Consider the following 22606-nt stretch of genomic DNA (forward strand, 5'->3'; position numbering starts at 1 on the left):
GAAATAGAAAATATGAACAGACCAATCACAAGTAATGAAATTGAAACCGTGATTAAAAAGCGTCCAACAGACAGAAGTCCAGGACCAGATGGCTTCACAGGTGAATTCTATCAAGCATTTAGAGAAGAGCTAACACCTATCCTTCTCAAACTCTTCCAAAAAATTGCAGAGGAAGGAACACTCCCAAACTCATTCTACGAGGCTACCATCACCCTGATACCAAAACCAGACAAAGATGTCACAAAAAAAGAAAACTACAGGCCAATATCACTGATGAACATAGATGCAAAAATCCTCAACAAAATACTAGCAAACAGAATCCAACAGCACATTAAAAGGATCATACACCATGATCAAGTGGGATTTATCCCAGGGATGCAAGGATTCTTCAATATACGCAAATCAATCAGTGTGATACACCACATTAACAAATTGAAGAATAAAAACCATATGATCATCTCAATAGATGCAGAAAAAGCTTTTGACAAAATTCAACACCAATTTATGATTAAAAACTCTCCAGAAAATGGGCATAGAGGGAACCTACCTCAACATAATAAAGGCCATGTATGACAAACCCACAGCAAACATCATTCTCAATGGTGAAAAACTGAAAGCATTTCCTCTAAGATCAGGAACAAGACAAGGATGTCCGCTCTTGCCACTATTATTCAACACAGTTTTGGAAGTCATAGCCACGGCAATCAGAGAAGAAAAAGAAATAAAAGGAATACAAATTGGAAAAGAAGAAGTAAAACTGTCACTGTATGCAGATGACATGATACTATACATAGAGAATCCTAAAAATGCCACCAGAAAACTACTAGAGCTAATCAATGAATTCGGTAAAGTTGCAGGATACAAAATTAATGCACAGAAATCTCTTGCATTCCTATACACTAATGATGAAAAATCTGAAAGAGAAATTAAGGAAACACTCCCATTTACCACTGCAACAAAAAGAATAAAATACCTAGGAATAAACCTACCTAGGGAGACAAAAGACCTGTATGCAGAAAACTGTAAGACACTGATGAAAGAAATTAAAGATGTTACCAACAGATGGAGAGATATACCATGTTCTTGGATTGGAAGAATCAACATTGTGAAAATGACTATACTACCCAAAGCAATCTACAGATTCAATGCAATCCCTATCAAATTACCAATGGCATTTTTTACGGAACTAGAACAAAAAATCTTAAAATTTGTATGGAGACACAAAAGACCCCGAATAGCCAAAGCAGTCTTGAGGGAAAAAAACAGAGCTGGAGGAATCAGACTCCCTGACTTCAGACTCTACTACAAAGCTACAGTAATCAAGACAATATGGTACTGGCACAAAAACAGAAACATAGATCAATGGAACAAGATAGAAAGCTCAGAGATAAACCCACGCACCCATGGTCAACTAATCTATGACAAAGGAGGCAAGGATATACAATGGAGAAAAGACAGTCTCATCAATAAGTGGTGCTGGGAAAACTAGACAGCTCATGTAAAAGAATGAAATTAGAGCATTCCCTAACACCGTACACAAAAGTAACTCAAAATGGATTCGAGGGCTTCCCTGGTGGCGCAGTGGTTGAGAGTCCACCTGCTGATGCAGGGGACATGGGTTTGTGCCCCAGTCCAGGAAGATCCCACATGCCACGGAGCAGCTAGGACCGTGAGCCATGGCCACTGAGCCTGCATGTCCGGAGCCTGTGCTCTGCAATGGGAGAGGCCACAATAGTGAGAGGCCCATGTACCACAAAAAAAAAAAAAAAAAAAAAAAAAAAAAAATGGATTCAAGACCTAAATGTAAGACTGGACACTATAAAACTCTTAGAGGAAAACATAGGAAGTACACTCTTTGACATAAATCACAGCAAGATCTTTTTTGATCCACCTCCTAGAGTAAAAACAAAAATAAACCAATGGGACCTAATGAAACTTAAAAGCTTTTGCACAGCAAAGGAAACCATAAACAAGATGGAAAGACAACCCTCAGAATGGGAGAAAATATTTGCAAACGAATCAACAAAGGATTAATCTCCAAAATATATAAACAGCTCACGCAGCTCAATATTAAAGAAACAACCCAATCCAAAAATGGGCAGAAGACCTAAATAGACATTTCTCCAAAGAAGACATACAGATGGCCAAGAGGCACATGAAAAGCTGCTCAGCATCACTAATTATTAGAGAAATGCAAATCAAAACTACAATGAGGTATCACCTCACACCAGTGAGAATAGGCATCATCAGAAAATCTACAAACAACGAATGCTGGAGAGGGTGTGGAGAAAAGGGAACCCTCTTGCACTGTTGGTGGGAATGTAAATTGATACAGCCACTATGGAGAACAGTATGGAGGTTCCTTAAAAAACTAAAAATAGAATTACAATATGACCCAGCAATCCCACCACTGGGCATATACCCAGAGAAAACCATAATTCAAAAAGACACATGCACCCCAATGTTCATTGCAGCACTATTTACAATAGCCAGGTCATGGAAGCAACCTAAATGCCCATCAACAGACGAATGGATAAAGAAGTTGTGGTACATATATACAACGGAATATTACTCAGCCATAAAAAGGAACAAAATTGAGTCATTTGTTGATACATGGATGGATCTAGAGACTGTCATACTGAGTGAAGTAAGTCAGAAAGAGAAAAACAAATATCGTATATTAATTCATGTATGTGGAACCTAGAAAAATGGTACAGATGAACTGTTTTGCAGGGCAGAAGTTGAGACACAGATGTAGAGAACAAACGTATGGACACCAAGGGGGGAAAACCGGAGGTGGGTGGGGATGGTGGTGTGTGTGCTGAATTGGGCAATTGGGATTGACATGTATACACTGATGACTAATAAGAACCTGCTGTATAAAAAAATAAATTAAAAATTAAAAAAATATAATAACACCAGTCCAGCTGGTTCCATACATTTCAGTGACTCGAATCCCTCACCCTGGCCTCGGCCTTCAATTTCCAAATGCATTCACTTTGATTACCTAAGCTTGTCTTCTCTTGGTGTCATTGATACTGGTAGGCAGTGAAATTAGCTTTTTCCGACTCTAGGTATTTCTTCCATTTCCTCTTGAGTATTGTAGTTTCTTTCTTTCCCTTTTCTGAGTCTTGGGTCAAGTGTGCCAGGTGACAACATGACAAAAGTTCAGTGACAAAAGCCATGGGAACAGATAGAAGCAGCTGAACAGGAGGATGTGGCAAAGGAGTGGAGGAGCTTGTCGTGCTTCATTTTTCATAATGTCACACCGGACCTGAGTCTAAAGCCTGGAACTTGGGTTCACATTCCAAGTTCCAGTTCTGGCTCTGTGCTCACTGGAAGAGTGATATTGACAGGTTCTTAACCATTTTGAGGCTCAGTTTCCCCATTTGTAAAATAGAGATAACAAGGAAGTCTAACCTCATAGGGTTATTGACTAAGCTCGTGTAAAATACACAGCACAGGGACTTCCCTAGTGGCCCAATGGTTAAGAATCCGCCTGCCAATGCAGAGGACACGGGTTCGAGCCTGGTCCGGGAAGATCCCACATGCCGCGGAGCAACTAAGCCCGTGTGCCACAACTACTGAGCCTGCGCTCTAGAGCCCGCGAGCCACAACTACCAGCCCACGTGCCACAACTACTGAAGCCCATGCACCTAGAGCCCGCGCTCCGCAACAAGAGAAGCCATCGTAGTGAGAAGCCTGCGCACAGCAACGAAGAGTAGCCCCCGCTAGCTGCAACTAGAGAAAGCCCGCGCAGCAACGAAGACCCAATGCAGCCAAAAATAAATAAAATTAAATTAAAAAAAAAAAAAAATACACAGCACAGTGCCTGCCACCTGATAGGTGCTCAGTAAATATGTGTCCCCCGCCATCATTCAGTTCTTGTAGCTGCTCAATCAATGGTAGTTATTATTAGGCTCATTACTTGGGAACACCTGCCTATAATTTTTTATTTTATATTCATTATATCATTTATTTAACAGTTTTTATTTTCTGAAAAAGAACATCTTCCCAACATTTGGTGTTTTTAGAAGTGTCAGTCTTCACTGTCCTTTTTTCCTTCACTGTCCTTTTCACAGATGCATGATTTTCTTTTGATATTGACTGATTTTTGTATTATTTCCATTTAATTTTCATCATGTCTATCATTTCAAATCCAGGATCCTCATGGAAGATCTTCAGAAAGTGCTGGAAAAGGGAAGCAGTTTGCCAACCCAGAGAAGTCGAAGATCCGTCTCTGGATATAATTATGAAGTTTATCACTCCTTAGAAGAAGTATGTAATCAAAGGACCTTTTGTTGCTTTTTTACAAGTGCAGCTTTATCATTTAAGTCTCAGGATTGGGAGAGAAGCATAAGGACAGAGGCAGAGGCTATATGAAGAATACGTACAGCTCTTACATTGCCCAGACACCTCAGTTCTCTTCCATTAAGCCTTTTACACTATACAAGTAGCAGCAAAATTTTAATTTCACCTGCTTTATCCAACCCACCCCTACAATGGACAGGGGAAGTTCAATGGAGAGTGCAGTAAAGCTGCTATACAGTCGCCCCTTAGTATCCGAAGGGCATTGGGTCCAGGACCCCCTACAGATACCAAAATCATGGATACTCAAGTCCCTTGTGTACAATGGCATAGTACAGTCAGCCCTTGGTATCCAATGGTTCTGCATCCCCAGATGTGGAGGGCTGACTGTAATTACGGTTATAAACACCCTAATTTAAAAATGCGTGGATGGTAGAGCTAGCCAGACTTTGAGGGCAATGGTTTGGTTGAGGGGTAGAGTGAACTTTGATGTTTGCCCCATACCCTGTGCAAATTTGAGACCTCCCCAAAACCAAGCTTCATTTGTGGCACCTCAGGGTCTGTTAGCTTGCTGTTATTGACTGTATCTGAGAAATACAAGGACCCATCCCCACTGCCACTACTGTACATCTGAGCAACAACTAGTTATTCTTCAAATCTCAGTTTAAGCAAGAAGAGAGCTGTTTCTGCTACCCCAGATGGGGTCAGAACTCCCTCCTCTCAACCCCCGGAGCACTACTTGCGCCCATAGTACATGGATGTGATACCTATCATAGTTGTTAATTATGTTATTGTATGATTATTTGATTAATGCCTTTCTCTCCTAATAAGCTGAAAGGGCCATGGGCGCAAGCCATTGCTTTCTTGTTCACCACTGTATCTGCAGGGCAGGCAAAGAGAGACTTCCAAATAGATAGCTGGTGACAGAATGACTTAAATGGATGAGTACATGCATTTTTTCATTCTTCCCCTGAATTGAGCACAGGAATGCCAGTCATAGAACAAATGAGATCCTGTTATATTCTTAAGAGAATTTTTGGTTCTCTTGATAACAACTTTCCTTTCAAAATTATCTCTACATATTTCCTGTTTTTAACATACTTTTTAGAAGCATGAAGTTACCAGCAATGGAAAGGATTTAGATAACTTGACATATTAGATATGTCAAGTTAAGATTAGACATTTAGATAACTTGACATACTTGCTATTAACGTGCACTAGAAAAAAAAAGTCAAAAATTAAAAATATATTAATATAGATATGTAAATGTATGTGTGTTTGTGTATCCTGCTCATTAGATTAAATAGGGATAGAAAGAAAGGAAAAATCTGTTTTTTGGTTTTTTTTTTTAGAACAGACTCTTTCACATCATGGAACAGAGGGACACTTTTCTGTGATTTCCTTACTCCTTTATTGGGCTTCAAGTCAGAAATGTCACCCATCTTTCTAAGTGCCTTCTTTATCCACCTCAAATATAACTTTCCCCGATGACAGATAAATGTGTGTGAATGGATCAATGCAAATGTATCGCTATTACTTGGGAAATTATTCAGAGTATGCCCTCCAATGTGGGGCTGGGTAGAATAAACCTTAAATGCAAAAAGATAATGCCTTTTTCTTAGCACCTTCTGTTCAGTGGCAAATTACAATATAGAGGACTTTAATAAACACTTTCAAATAGTTGGGATGGTTTTCCTGAATCTGCTTTCTTTCTTTTCCTCTAAATGTTGGGGGCAAATGGAAATAAATTTGGATTTCTCAAAAAGGACCCAGAACACATTGATTAGTTTTCTGTAAAATTCTGCCATTAAGATGTTAATGACAAAGAGTAGTAGAAGGTATGCTTTAAAAGGGGAACAATATAAAGACATAAAACAACTATTCATAAAAGCAGAAAATAAAATGTAATTTTGTGTCCTGAAGAAAATTAAAACAACAAAATTGGTTTATCCTTCAATCTTATGCTCCACATATGCTTCTTTGAGTTCCTAACCCACTGTTGTCTTTTTGTTCTCTTTTGTTTACTAAAAGCTCCGTAATTGTGAGAGTCTGACGTGGTTTTCATTTACTTGCTTTTAGATTCAAAATTGGATGCATCACTTGAATAAAACTCATTCAGGCCTCATTCACATGTTCTCTATTGGAAAATCATACGAGGGAAGATCTCTTTTTGTTTTAAAGGTAAAAATAAGAAATTAGTAACTAAATATTTACTAAACATTCGTCGTTTTCAGCTTTGACTTGTGGGGAAAAGAAACGAAATGGCATTTCATCGTGTCTCATATTTAACCTCATCTGGTAATTTAAGAAAAAATTTCCCCCCTTAGGTTTTTGAGCCATATTTAATTTTTGCCATTGAGTATTCCAAAGAATACTGTTTCTAAAACAGTATTTATGCACTTCAAAAATAATGACCAACATTATTTGTGAGTTGGTGCTGCTTACGATGAACCAGTGCAAAACTACAGAAATGTGTAAGAAGGTATACGTCATTCCCAGCCCTTGAGCCTGCGTTCTCTTTCAGCCACTGAGCCATCTCTTCTCTGCCAAAGATCTAAAAAGATTTCCCTGCATCACTGTCTCTACTTCCTCAGCAACCATTCAGACCTTGACTCCCTGGCCTTTGCCCTCACGACACCTCTAAAACATGTGATGACCCGTACTTGGTTCTCCTCTCGTCTCAGACCATCCCCTCAGGTCTCCTCCAATGGCTCCTCTCCCCTTCTTCTTTCCTAACATGCTGGTGGCCCCAGGATTCTCTCCTCAGCTGTGCTCTCCCTCTCCCCACCCTGCCTGGATGGGTACATCCACCCCATGGTTTCAACAGTCATTCCAGACTTTTCTGTTCAGTGGAGTCTGCTCGCTGGTACTTAGTGGACGTTCATAGCTCATTGCCACCTTGCCATCATCATCTCGATACTCACCAAAGCACCTCAGACTCAGGATGGCAGTGCCGTGCTCCGGTCAGGAAACATGAACCATCCTGAATTCCTCTCCTTTATTCTCATCACTTATTTAAATCTAACATGAACTGACAATTCTTTCTTCTAACTTTTGGATTTGTCAAAACCTCTTTTCTTGTCCTCACTGCTATTGCCCTAGCTTGTTTCTGGATCTGTTCTCCCTGGACTATTGCAGTCACAGCAGCCTCAGGACTGAACTTCCCTGTGAGTCCCCATCCTCTACCCTCTCGTCCATCTACACACACACACCTCCCATGGAATACAGGATGAAGCCTTTTCTCCGTTACTTAGTATCCAGGAATTTCATGTGTCTTCTGCCTCTGTGTCCAGCTTCATCTGCCATTCTTTCCTCATACCCCAGAAGCAGCTGCTCAAACACGGTGCGCTCAGATTCTCTTCCAAGCTTGAGATGCCTTCTTCCACTTGTCTGCCAGGCAAGCTTCAAGTCTTGCTCAACTCTTCAAGGGCTCCTCTTTTGCTCCACGGGGAAATGAGACATAGCCCCCGAGTTGCCAAAGTAACTTACATCTATTCACATTATAATGATTAATTGCTCGTGTGTCTGCCCTCCCCTACTACCGTATAAATTCCTTGTCTTCTCATCTCTGAATCTCCAAGGCCAAGCACTGTGTCTGACATTAAAAAGGATTTCCTAAAGCATTAGTTGAGTGAATTAATGAATGAATGAAAACTAGATCCCCTATAATGTCAAAAGCCATCAACTGATAACTGGGTTAGAAACCGTGTTATAAATGAAATTGATATAATAGGATAATAAAGAAAAGTCTGTCACTTGACTCTACAAACCATTTTGTGTTTCCCTTTTGTATTGTAATAAAATTTGACTTTCTCTACATATAAGGCATAGCTATTTCTTTAATAGATATTGCTTGGGAATACGTCTGATTCCCTGCATGGGGAGGGCAGTGGAGAGAAACAGGGCAAGGATGAGGGAGAGGGAGGGAAAAAATTAGCTTCTTAAGTCACATATTATATGAAAATGGAGAAGCAAGCCTATTTAAGCAATTGCATTTTCCTTGTGTATTTTCTACTTTGATTCGTAATTAAGACAATAAATTTATTCTTTCTGCATAAACAAGCCTGGACTTCTGAAATCGATAGGAAATCTGTCTTTTTTATGGGTTACTTAATGAACCCGACTCTAGTGAAGTATTATGCTGAAACCATATTAAATTATGCTGGTCAGTCAATCCAAAAATAAAAGCCTGCATTGGTTACTGTGAATACTCTTGTTTTCAGCTGGGCAGAAGATCACGAGCTTACAAAAGAGCTGTCTGGATAGACTGCGGTATTCATGCAAGAGAATGGATTGGTCCTGCCTTTTGTCAGTGGTTTGTAAAAGAAGTAAGTTAAACCCTTTACAGAGTGTCCATTCTCACTAGCCAGTGTTTTTATTCTGCTCAAGGAACAAAACTGGGAATGTGAAGCCAGCGATATCTGATGGAATGACAGTAACACCGTGATTTTGTGGGTTTCTTCTATGTTTATGAAGGCCTCTCAAAACCCTGGCTCTGTTTATCTTCAGCTCTGCCCTTGGAGGTGGGAATTACCAACCCTCATTAAAGAGAAAGGACCTGAGATTCAGAGCGTTTATGAATTCGTGACAAATTAGGAACCAACCATAGTAGCTGATATATAGCAAAAGGCTACAAATCCAATTTATGGTGTTCCAGAACAGTTTCTCTGTGATATTCTTGTCTTCTCCGTCAAAATGATCTCATGTATGCTACAGCAATAAAGAGATGAGCAAGTGACTGCATTTTGCCCTCCTGCTATGGATCTGTGATTTAGACACCAAAGACCTTTAGCATCTGTGCATTTAACATTCTCTGTTTCAGTACTTTTCAGTGACTCTAATGGTTGATGATTCATGGTGATTTCTCATTTTCTGAAGGCTTCATTTAAGTCATAAGCCCTCTAAGGCTAGTGTATTGAGGGGGTTCTTATCCCAAGAGTGGGCCAACCTCATGGATGAACATCTTCATATGTTCTGATATTTTTCTACTGTCAAGAATGCAATGACTTTCATGGTTTTTTATAACCTTTACTTCTTAGTATTTTTTTTTTTTTTTTTTGCGGTACGCGGGCCTCTCACTGCTGTGGCCTCTCCCGTTGTGGAGCACAGGCTCCAGATGTGCAGGCTCAGCGGCCATGGCCCACGGGCCCAGCCGCTCCGTGGCATGTGGGATCTTCCTGGACCGGGGCACGAACCCGTGTCCCCTGCATGGGCAGGTGGACTCTCAACCACTGTGCCACCTGGGAAGCCCACTTCTTAGTATTTTTTTTTAAGACTCCTAAAAAAAGCCAACGACTAGTACTGGTAATAACAGTGAAGAAGTCTAAGGGAAGGAAGGTTCTTAGCCAGAAAAAAAAACCCCTACAAATTACTCATAGAAAACCATTAAGGATACAAAAGGTATTTAAATATTTCAGTTATATTTCACTATGTTTTATGGGAAAATTATGTGACCTAGTAAGGTTTATTATTTTGAAGGCTCTCCTAGTCTTAGAAAATATGCCCCACAAATATCAATACTGGGGGGCTTCCCTGGTGGCGCAGTGGTTGAGAGTCCACCTGCCAATGCAGGGGACACGGGTTCAAGTCCTGGTCTGGGAAGATCCCACATGCCGCGGAGCAACTAAGCCCATGCGCCACAGCTACTGAGCCTACGCTCCAGAGCCTGAGAACCACAACTACTGAGCCTGCGAGCCACAACTACTGAAGTCCGCGCACCTAGAGCCCGTGCTCCGCAACAAGAGAAGCCACCGCAACGAGAAGCCCGCGCACCGCAACAAAGAGTAGCCCCCACTCTCCGCAACTAGAGAAAGCCTGCGTGCAGCAACAAAGACCCAGTGCAACCAAAACTAAATAAATATAGTTTTTAAAAAGTCAATACTGTATTAATTTGTAAAATCTGCCTCTTCTACCACAACCAAACCCACAAAAGTATTCTTAATTTTATAATGTAATAATAAAATTTTCAAACTATTCCCACTCAGCACATTGAGCAATTCATATTCTCTTAAAATACCATTTCATCCCGGTAGGATAAATGCAAAAGCTAACAAACTGTTACCTCTACCACCTTGCATTAAATATCCATTGTATACATACAACATATTGTCTGCTGTCTTGAGTTTCAAAAGGAAAAGGGGCAAAATGGTTAAGAATAGAACATCTATTGTTTATAGTCTATGGTCCAGTGTATTATTGTAGAACATAAGAATGTATCTCCCAAACATTTTACCTCACCCCCACATGTGCAACTTCTTTATAACACCTAAATTTACTTTATTTGTTCATGTGGTAATTGTCTCTCTCTTCCTATACTAATGCCAAAGGCAGAAACCCTATTTATCTTTCATTGCCAAATCCCCAGTACCTAGAACAACACTTGGCACTTAATAGTGCTTCAATTATTTGTGAATGAATGGGAGTGTGAGAATCCAGTGGTTATGATATGGAAAGATTTCTGGGAGATGACTTACAATTCATCTCCTAAGGATATGGTACCACTTGGACTTCTGCAGTGCACAATCTGTACAGCCATACACGGCAGCCCTAGAACCCAAGCTAAATTTCCAAGGAAGAGGAGGACACAGTGTAACCACAGAAAAAGGAACAGGCATGTATGGTGACTATCAGTTGAGGGTAGTTCATTTTGGAGCAAGAGCAAGAAGCATCAATTAAGATTAGGCTCCAGGGAATTCCCTGGTGGCGCAGTGGTTAAGAATCCACCCGCCAAGGCAGGGGACATGGGTTCGAGTGCTGGTTCAGGAAGATCCCACATGCCACAGAGCAGCTAAGCCCACGTGCCACAACTACTGAGCCCGCATGCCACAACTACTGAAGCCCGTGCGCCTAGAGCCCATGCTCTGCAACAAGAGAAGCCACCACAATGAGAAGCCCATGCACCACAACGAAGAGTAGCCCTCGCTCACTGCAACTAGAGAAAGCCCGCACACAGCAATGAAGACCCAACGCAGCCAAAAAATTTCTTTAAAAATTAAAAAAAACTTAAAAAAGAATAGGCTCCATTTCACCAAAGATGAGTGAGGAAAGGCTTCTCCTCCCTCCTGCACCAAGCCAACTTCAAGCACACAGATGAGTCTATTTCTGGGCCTCTGCTACCCTTTCCATACCTCTCTTACTCTTGCTGTTTATGGCTGTCACTTACCCCTCCATTTAATCAGGAACATTTCCCATCTGAGTCAGGGAAGCAACAGAAGTGGAAAAAAAGGAGGCCTACGGGTCACTGGTCCCAGTGTCCTTGTGGAAGCAATGGGGCTGCCAAATGATAGCAATGACTGGTGATAGCATCACAGGCTTGTAAGAAACGTTCTCATCTTGGCTTGAAGCCCCTGTTCCCATAGAATGGCGGTGTTGGGGCCAGAGGGAACGGGGACTTCAAAGATTTAAGTAACCTTAAGTCTGCCCAGCATTGAAGCATCATATCTTATACACTAAGTCCCTGGTTAAATCCTGCCATCCACAGATGGCAGGGGGTGTCTGGTCCAAGAGGGGCTCCAGGCAGTGTCCCTTCCAGAGGTCACCTCCCTTCCACCACCGAAATCCCAAGACAGGCTCCCAGGCTCTCAACTCCTCTAATTTCCATGGCACCTCTGGGGGCACCAGGGAATCTCAAGGCTCTTTCTCCCAGGAGACCCTAAGAGGCTATGTCAAGCCCTCTCTTGGCTGACACACACCACACTGCTGATTGTCTCCTTCTGCATTTGCCCCTCGTTGGCACATGAGACCTCTCAGAAAGACATGTGGTGAACAAGGACCCAGGTTCCCTTTTCTTACATGTTTTACTCCAATCTGGCAGTGGTTTCTACCATCTCTTGATTTCCCTGGAATTTCAACCCCCAAAGAAGGGGATGGTGTCAGAAGCCAAAATTTTGGCTTCTTTCCTTTGTTTTCTCTCTCTCTTGGTGTTTTCCCCCAAATTCAACAGCTTAAAACAACAAACATCTATTACTTGATAGTTTCTGTGGGTCAGCAATCTAAGCACAGCTTAGCTGGGTGCCTCTGGCTAAGGGTCTCTCACAAGGCACAGTCAAGGTGTCAGCTGGAGCTTTGGCCATCTCAAGGCTTGTATGGGGGATCTGTTTCTGAGCTCACTCATGTGGCTGCTGGCAGCCTCAGGTCCCCCAGGGCTGTAAGCCAGAGACATCAGTTCCTTGCCACGTGGGCATCGCCATAGGACAGCTCACAACCCAGTACCTGGCTGCCGTCAGAGCAGATGAGAGGGAGAGAGCGTGAACAGGCCCAAGATGGAAACCACAGTCTCTTTGTAACCTAATTTCAGAAGTGACATCCCCCCATCACTTTTGCCATATTCTGTCCATTAGAAGTGAGTCACTAGGTCCAGACTGTATTCAAGGGGAGGGCATTACACAAGAGCATGAATGCCAAGAAGTGGGAATCACTGGGGAGGCTGCCAACCATACCTTGGTGGGACTTTTCCCACAGCCACCACTATGATGTTTGCATCCTTACTCAAATGTGAACTGGAAGAAAACTCATCGAGTCCTAAATCCTGATAGAACAGCAGATTGCACAGAGGTTACATGCACACATTTAGTAGTCAGACAGCCCTGGGTTGGAATGCCAGCTCTGCCATTTACTAGCTATATGACCTTGGTGGGCAAGTCGTTTAACCTCTCTGAACTTCAGTATTAATAATATGTGACACACTGGTTTATTGGGAGGATTAAATTATATAATTCTTGTAAAGGACTTAACAGAGTGCTTGGCGTATAATAAGCAGTTAATTAAATCAACTCAGTAGTGGTAGTAGTATCAGCAAGTTCATATTTTAAAATAACCAAAGAGAATCATTAGAAAGGAGTCAACAAGGATATGAAAAAACCCAACAACACTATCAACCAACAGGATCTAAGTCATATTTATGGATCATCCAACCCAACAACAGCAGAATACACATTCTTTTCAAGTGCCTACGGAACATACACCAAGATATATATATATATAACACCAAGATATATCATAACATGGACCAAAATACAAACCTCAACAAATTTAAAGGAAATGAAATCAGACAGACTGTGTTTTCTGACCACAATGAAATCAAACTAGAAATTGATGGCAGAAAGATAACAGGAAAACCTCCAAACACTTGGAAATTAAGATGCTTCTGAATTATCCATGGGTCAAAGATAAAATCTCAAGGGAAATTTTAAAAATACATTGAACTGAATGAAAATGAAAATACAACATATCAAAATTTGTGGGACACAGCTAAAACAATGCTAAGAGGGAAATTTATAGCACTAAAAGCATACATTAGAAAAGAGGGAAATTCTCAAAACAATAATCAAAGCTCTCACCTCAAGAACCTAGAAAAAGAATAGAAAATAAAGCCAAAGCAAGCAGAAGGAAGTAATATGGATAAGAGCAAAAATCAATGAAATTGAAAACAGAAAATCATTACAGAAAATCAGTGAAACAAGGAGCTGGTTCTTGAAAAGATCAATGAAATTAACAAAGTTCTAGCAAGAGAGACAAAGAAAAAAGAAGATACAAATTACCAATGTTAGGAGTGAAAAAGATGTCACTACAAACCCTGCAGATACCAAAAGGACAATAAGGGAATACTATGTATGACCCTACACATATAAATTTGATGGCATAGGCAAAATGTACCAGTAAATTGAAAAACACAAACTATTACAACTCATCCATTATGAAATAATTTGAATATGCCTATTACCGTTAAGGACACTGAATTCATAATTTTAAAATTCAAAAAGAGGAAAGAAAGAAATCTCCAGACCCAGATGGTTTTACTGAAGAATACTACCAAATGTTTAAAGAAGAATTGAGACCAATTCTACACAATCTCAGACATTAGAAAAGGAGAGAATAGTTTCAATTCATTTATAAAGCTAGTATTACCCTAATACAAAAATCAGACAAAAACAATAGGAAACAAAACTAGAAAATAGATTCAGGGATCCTTAACAGAATATTAGCAAATAGAATTTAGTAATCTAAAAAATAATTCTACACCATGACCAAGTGGGGTTTATTGCAAGGATCCAAGCCTGTTTTAATATTTGAAATTCAACCAATGTAATCTACCATATTAACAAACTGAAGAACAGATAAGTCTACATAATCTCATCAATCAATACAGAAAAAGACCTTGACAAAATTCGACATTCATGATAAAAACTCCCAGAAAAACAGGAATAGATGGGAACTTCCTCAATTTTATAAAGAACATCTATGAAAATCCTACAGCAAACATTACACCTACTGGTAAATGACCAAATGCTTCCTCCTAAGATCAGGAACAAGGTAAGGATGTCCACTCACACCACTCTTAAATTAACATAGTGCTGAAAGTTCTAGTCCATAGAAGAAGAGGAAATAAAAGACATACAGATCAGAAAGGAATAAATAAAATTTTCCTATTTGTCAGTGACATGATTGTCTACACAGAAAATCCCAAGGACTCTACAGGGAAATAGAACTAGTGAGTTCAGCAAGATCACAGGACAGAAAATAAACATACAAAAGTCAACTGTATTTCTATATACTAGCAATGAACATGTGGATGCTGAAATTAAAAATATAATACCATTTATAATTACTTGTAAAATGAAATACTTAGGAGTAAATCTAACAAAACAAGTATAGGACTTATATGCTAAAAACTATGAAACACTGATCAAAAAAATCAAGCAAAATCTAAATATACAGAGAGATATACCATATTCATGGATTGGAAGACTCAATACAGAAAAATGTCAATTCTCCCCAAATTGATATATGTTTAACATAATTCCTATAAAAATTCCAGCAAGACTTTTTGTAGATATAGGTAAAATTATTCTAAAATTTATATGGAAAGGCAAAGGAACTAGAAGAGCTAAAACTATTTTGTAAAAGAATCATTCTACCCAACTTCAAGACTTATTATATCATTGGTCATCAAAAGTATGTGGTACTGGTGAAGGGATAGAGACAAATGGAACAGAAGACCCAGAAATAGACCTACACAAATATGCCCAAGTGATTTTCGACAAAGGTGCAAAAGCAATTCAGTGAAGGAAAGACATACTTTTCAACAAATGGTGCTGGAGCAAGTGGACTTCCATAGGCAAATAAATGTATTTCAACCCAAGTCTCATTGCTTATACAAAAATTAACTCAAAATGGATCATGGACTTAAATGTAAAATTACAAAACTTTTAGAATAGGAAAAAGTCTTCAGTATCTAAAACTAGGCAAAAAGTCCTTAGACTTCACAAAAGGAAAAGTTGGTAAATTGGACATTATCAAACATAATAAAATAAAAATTTTAAACTTTGCTGTGTGAAAGGCCCTGTTAAGAAGAAAAAGACAGGCTACAAACTTTGCCAGATATCTGAGAAAGGATTCATATTTGGATATATAAACTCAAAACTTAACAATAAAAAGGCAAGCAATCCAATTAGAAAATGGGCAAAACACATAAAGAGACATTTCACCAAAAAGAGTATACAGATGGCAAAAAAAAAAAAAGCACACAAAAAGATGCCATTTGGGCAATTCAAATTCAAACCACAATGAGCTATCACTAGACACCTGTCAGAATGGCTAAAATCACACACACACACACACACACACACACACACACACACACACACACACACATATGCGCGCGCGCGCGGGAAAGGGGGAGAGACTGTCTCACCAGCCAATGCTGGGGAGGATGGGGAAAAACTGGATTACTCACACACTGCTGGTGGGAATGTAAAACAATGGAGATACTGCTGAAAACAGTTAACGTTTTCTTTTAAAAGACGACATGCCACTATCATATAACCCAATAATTGCACTCTCAGCACTTATCCCAGAGAAATTAAAACTTATGTTTGCTCAAAAATCTGTACACGAATGTTTATAGCAGCTTTATCTATAACAACCAAAAACTGGAAACAAACCAGATATCCTTCAATGGGCAAATGGTTAACAAACTAGAACATGCATACCATGGAAAACTACTCACCAAAAAAAAAAAAAGAACGAACTATGGAAACACACAACAATGTGAATGAATCTCCAGAGAATTATACAATGAAAAACCAATCCCAAATAGATACTGTATGATTTCATTTATATAATATTCTTGAGGTGGTAAAATTACAGTTGACTCTTAAACAACATGGGTTTGAACTGCAGGGGTCTACTTATACACAGATTTTTCTCAATAAATACATACTACAGTACTACATGATCCTCAGTTGGTTGAATCCCGGGATGTGAAACAGTAGCTACGGAGGGCCAACTGTAAAGTTATACATGGATTTCCAACTGCTTTGGGACGGTCAGCAACCCAACCCACACATTGTTCAAGGGTCAACTGTATAGAAATGGAGAACAGATTAGTGGTTTGCTGGGGGTTAAGGAATGTGGATGTGGCTATAAAAGGGCATCATGAGGGGTCTTTGTAGCAATGGAGAGGTTCTGTATCTTGACTGCATCAATTCCAGTACCCTGATCGTTATATCATACTATACTTTTGTAAAATATTACCATTGGGGGAAAGTGGGTCAAGGGTACAAGGGATTTCTCCGTATTAATTCTTATAATTACACGCAAATCTACATTTATCTTAACATTTAAAATGTATTGTAAGAAGAATAACCAGGTCTCCATACACGTGGGTTTCATTCTCTTTGGAACCAGGTGCTATTTTCTGCCTAGAGCATCAAGGGAAATTTCATCCCTGCTCTCTCCTCTCTGCTGTGTATAATCCTTATCAACTGACCCTGACTCACTCACTGCACCATGGAAACCAGAAGCATCAGCCTGTGACTCTGGCTCTGTATGTCCCTCTCTTCTTCAACCAGCTTGACTCTCCCATGCCAGGCCCTGGGATGCTCCCCACTCCAGTTTAGAGGATGAGTCCATGAGTGTCTTGGACACACAAAGCTTAGAAAACAGTGACACAGAGCAAACTACCTGGCTTAACTGACTGGTGAGATGGACTTATTTTGTTATTTTGAAAACTGCTCAAATGAATTCATTATCTCAACATGTGATAGTTGTATTCATTAACTCAACATATAACTACTGGCTGGTAGACATTTTTAAAACACAAAATACACAACCCGATTGTGGGCTTCTATCTTTTAAACTGAAAATCATTTAATTATGTTGAAAAATATAGAGCTGTCACTTTTGATTTCAATACTTGCCACCTCTTTTTTTCCTAGTATTCATTTTACAATTCTATCTTGTAAGCAAAATAAAGGAAACCAATGGAGGTGCGCCTGGACTGCAGAATCCTTCTCTTTTTCAATGCTTCTTTGTAGCAAGTTAGCAAACCATCGTTAATGTTACATTTATAGTACGTTGGGGGGTTTGGGGGAGGGGGACGTAGGGGGGAACAACTTGGTAGACTTACTATCAAAACGTGTACTGGAGATGCCCCTTCACCATGAAACCAAAAGGCGCTTTAAGAAACACTACCTTTTGGTAATAAAGTTTTCTTAAATTTGTCATGGGCCAAGAGGGATGATATAGACACTAAATTAATTCATCAAAGAAAGAAAACTAGAATAGATAAATAAGGAGAAGGAAACAGGTTAATATACAGAACTTGGAGGTTATCTTTCTGCAAAAGTGAACAGACATTATTTGCAGAAGAGTAAGAGACTTAAATACGAGAGCAAACAGAGGGCAGGGAACAAAGAAAATAGAGCAGGTAGAGACTTAAGGAACACTCACAAACCTTAAAAGTCATGCACTTAAAAATTAAATTACAAAGCAAAGGAAACTACCAAGTTAAAAATAGGGTTAAAAACAGATTAGCAGTTCCTCAACAAGTTAAACATAGAGTTACCCATGCAACCCCAAAATTCCACTCCTGTGTATATAAGCAAGAGAGATGAAAACATATATCCACACAGAAATGTGTACATGAATGTTTATAGCAGCATTTTTCATAACAGCCAAAAAGTAGAAGCAACTCAGATGTCCATCAACTGATGGATAAACAAAATGCAGTATATCCATACAATGGGATATTATTCAGCCATAATGAAGTACAATACAAGCTCCAACAGGGATGAACCTTGAAAAACACGTTAAGTGAAATATGCCAGACACGAAAGACCACATAATGTATCTTTCCATTTATATGAAATGTCCAGAATAGGTAAATTTATAGAAACAGGAGGTAGATTAGTGGTTGCCAGAGGGTGAGGGGAGAGGGGAATTGGGAGTGGCTCTAAAAGGTACCATGTTTCTTTTTTAGGTGATGGAAAAGTTCTAGAATTAGATAGTGATGACCACTGCTCAACATTATGAATATACTAAAACACCACTGAACTGTATACTTTTTTAAAAATATAAATCTATTTATTTATTTTTGGTTGCGTTGGGTCTTTATTGCTGTGCGTGGGCTTTCTCTAGTTATGGAGAGCAGGGGCTTCTCTTCATTGCAGTGCGCAGGCTTCTCATTGCGGTGGCTTCTCTTGTTGCAGAGCACAGTCTCTAGGCGCATGGGCTTCAGTAGTTGTGGCACTCGGGTTTAGTTGCTCTGTGGCATGTGGGATCTTCCCGGACCAGGGCTCGAACCCACGTCCCCTGCATTGGCAGGTGGATTCTTAACCACTGCGCCACCAGGGAAGCCCTGAAATGTATGCTTTTAAATGAATTACATCTCAATTTAAAAAAGGAAGAAAGTGTTGATACGTGCTACAATGTTAATAAACCTTGAAAGCACTGTGCTAACTGAAAGAAGCTGGTCCCCAAAGACCATATATTACACAGTCCCACTTGCATGCAATGTGCAGAACAGGCTGATTTACAGAAAGTAGACTAGTGGCTGCCTATGGCTGGAGGAAATCAGGGGTCAGGGAGTTGACACCTGAAGGATAAGGAATGTCTTTCTAAGTTGATGAACATATCCTAAACTTATGTAGTGGTCATGGTTGCATAACTCTGTGAATATACTAAAAGCCACTGAATGGTACATTTTAAAAAGATGAACTATAGAATGTGTGAGTTATATCCCAATAAAGCTGTTATTTTTTTTAAATTAATGTTACCTAGGGTTCCCCTGGAAAGTATTTACATTAATCAGTCCAACAATTTCTTGTTGGTCACTACATTTTCAGCCCTCAGCATTCTGGGGGTCAGCAGAAGTATGTCATGGTCCCAGCGCTCAAGGAGTCTGTATTTTATTTGAGAATATTTACGTGCAGGAAACAATAGTAAACAACATAAAACAGTGTACCTTTGGGGATTAAATTATACTGACTATAGTAGCTGAAGGAATTCAAGAATCGGAGAAATCCATGAGACTTTGGAAGAAGACAAGGTTTGGGAAAAATCTGTGGGGAAGTGAGTCTCATTAGGCCTTGACTGAGGAGTGGGAATTTGATCAGGGAGATACAATAGTGTTCTAAAAAAGACAAAACACTAATGTTGAGAACATGGTATAGATTAGTGAGATCAAAGGCTATAGTCTGTGTGAGTAGATTCTAACGCAATATGAGACTGACTGAAAAATTATAGTTAGCCTCGGAAGCCAACAGTTTGGTCCGATAAAGAAAAATGAGAAAATACTGATATGTAATGAAAAGCATGCATCATTGTCAGTTTAAAAATGAAAGGCAGTGATACATGGATGATAGAAAGGAGGAGCCCAGAGTGAGGGCAACAAACTAGAAGTGTTTAGGGCAAGAATCTACACGTGGACAGGAAGAGTAGATATAGGAATGGAAAGTAAAGAAAGGGTGTATATAGTTCAAATGAAAAAAATCATTCCTTCCTTCCTTCATTCATTCATTCAACCAAAGGCTTATTGAGCAATACTTTTTTATGTGAAGGCAGCTTGCTAAGTTCTGTAATGGTACAAGTACTGTAATTACAAGACATTAACTCTCTTCTCAATTCATTTACTACAATTCTACTGGGGAGATAAGACACAAACACAGAAGGCAGCACCAATAAAGGAAGTCTTTAGGAATTGATGACTGGCTTGATATGGGGACAAAAGTGCAGGATGGGTCAAAGATGCCCGAGAGAGCAATGGTGTCATTGAAGTTGTGGGAGTATCGGTTGAAATGTTGGCAGTATCACTAGTCTGAAGGGAAGAACCCAACACCACTACATTAAGCAGGTTAAATGATGAATTTAATCAACAAGTAATTACTAAGTGTCTACCACGCAACAGGCCAGGCACTGTGGATATTGCAGAGAGAGACACAGGACCATCAAAAAAAAAAAAAAAACTGCTCTCATGCACCTTGATTCTCAAGGACCAAAAGAATCAAATACTCTCTGATGAGAGGTTAAAGGGACTCAGTAAGCAGCCAAATGACCGAATACCTGATTCACAGGCTTAATTTGGGCAACAGACATCCAAGAATAAATTCCAGTGATTTTGCCAACCATAACAGAATTGTTTTCAAATACTTTTCTTGACTGTATTACTTAATCCGATAAGAGACAGGAAAGGGGTAGAAGATTGCAACAGTTCACCACTGCAGTTCTGGCACAAGTTCAGGGGGTCATTTTTTTTCTTATAAGCTTGAAATTTTAAATAATTAATTAATTAATTAATTTGTGGCTGCATTGGGTCTTTGCTGCCACGCACGGACTGTCTCTAGTTGCAGCAAGCGGGGTCTACTCTTCGTTGCGGTGCACGGGCTTTGCATTGCGGTGGCTTCTCTTTGTTGCAGAGCACGGGCTCTAGGTGCGCAGGCTTCAGTTGTTGTGGCACGTGGGCTCAGTAGTTGTGGCACGTGGGCTCAGTAGTTGTGGCTCGTGGGCTCTAGAGCGCAGGCTCAGTAGTTGTGGCACACGGGCTTCACTGCTCCGCAGCACTTGGGATCTTCCTGGACCAGGGCTCGAACCCGTGTCCCCTGCATTGACCGGTGGATTCTTAACCACTGCACCACCAGGGAAGTCCAGGGGGGAGTCATATTGATAGTGGGGTAGGCAAGCAATTTTCAACAGCAGCCCATTTTTAACATCTTTTTATTTTTCATTGTTTTATTTTTTTAATTGTGGAAAGGCCACTTAATTCTTTGTTGCCAATGCTGATGGAATGGCATTTGCTTCGTTTCTCAGAATCATCACCAACTGAATGAGGTAATTTGGGCTTTGTTCACTTTTGAGAGTTTTAAAATGTCAGTCTCCAGGACTGAGTATGTCAAGCCATGGCTGGTGCTAGCTGGCCCAGAATTATGTATAGCACTTAATTTTTCCCTCAAATAATTCTACATTGCTGGGACAAATTTGACCAGAGTCTTTATTCATAGAATATGTAGAAAGTAACTCTGGGAAATATTCATTTGATTTCCAAGTGAGGAAGACATTTCCAAGCATAAAAGCAAAGAAAGGAGGAAGGCATAGAAAGAAATGATTGATAGCCCTGACTTTATAAAATATATTAAAGGAGCATTTAAAGATACGGGAAACTGCCTGTGACATGCTGCTACGTCAATAAAATAAAAATTTAAAAAAACCAGCATGGACACACAGCAAAGGAAAGGATAAACAAAATGAAAAAAGACAACCCACACAATGGGAGAAAATATTGGCAAACGAAGTGACCAACAAGGGTTGAATCTCCAAATTACATAAACAGCTCATGTAGCTCAGTGTCAAAAAAACAAACAACCCAATCAAAAAATGGGCAGAAGATCTAAAGAGACATTTCTCCAAAGAAGACATACAGATGGCCAAGAAGCACGTGAAAAGATGCTCAACATCACTAATTAACAGAGAAGTGCAAGTCAAAACTACAATGAGGTATCACCTCACACCGGTCAGAATAGCCATCATCAAAAAATCTACAAACAATAAATGCTGGAGAGGGTGTGGAGAAAAGGGAATCCTCCTACATAGTTAGTGGGAAAGTAAATTGGTACAGCTACTATGGAGAACAATATGGAGGTTCCTTAAAAAACTAAAAATAGAACTACCATATGATCCAGCAATCCAACTCCTGGGCGTATACCCAGAAAAAACCATAATTCAAAAAGATACATGTACCCAAGTGTTCACTGCAGCACTATTTACAATAGCCAGGACATGGAAGCAACCTAAATACCTATCAACAGAGGAATGGATAAAGAAGATGTGGTACATACATACAATGAACTATTACTCAGCTATAAAAAGGAACGAAATTGGATGATCTGTAGAGATGTGGATGGACCTAGAGATTGTCATACAGAGTGAAGTAAGTCAGAAAGAGAAAAACAAATATCGTATATTAATGCATATATGTGGAATCTAGAAAAATGGTATAGATAAACTTATTTGCAAAGCAGAAATA

At 39.7% G+C, this 22606-nt stretch overlaps 1 protein-coding gene across 4 annotated transcripts in view; it reads left to right on the top strand.

Moving 5' to 3' along the window:
* The window catches only part of CPA6 (carboxypeptidase A6), a 263617-nt gene that overhangs the window by 187179 nt on the left and 53832 nt on the right, over window positions 1-22606 (top strand). For all 4 annotated transcript variants that reach the window (XM_079901245.1, XM_079901246.1, XM_079901247.1 and 1 more), the window contains exons 4-6: window positions 4164-4278; window positions 6388-6489; window positions 8532-8636. In XM_079901245.1, the coding sequence (XP_079757371.1) occupies window positions 4164-4278; window positions 6388-6489; window positions 8532-8636 (322 nt within the window). The remainder of the gene's footprint in view (window positions 1-4163; window positions 4279-6387; window positions 6490-8531; window positions 8637-22606) is intronic.

The sequence above is a fragment of the Stenella coeruleoalba genome (genome assembly GCF_951394435.1).
Source record: "Stenella coeruleoalba genome assembly, chromosome: 17".
In the NCBI taxonomy this organism is placed as follows: domain Eukaryota; kingdom Metazoa; phylum Chordata; class Mammalia; order Artiodactyla; family Delphinidae; genus Stenella; species Stenella coeruleoalba.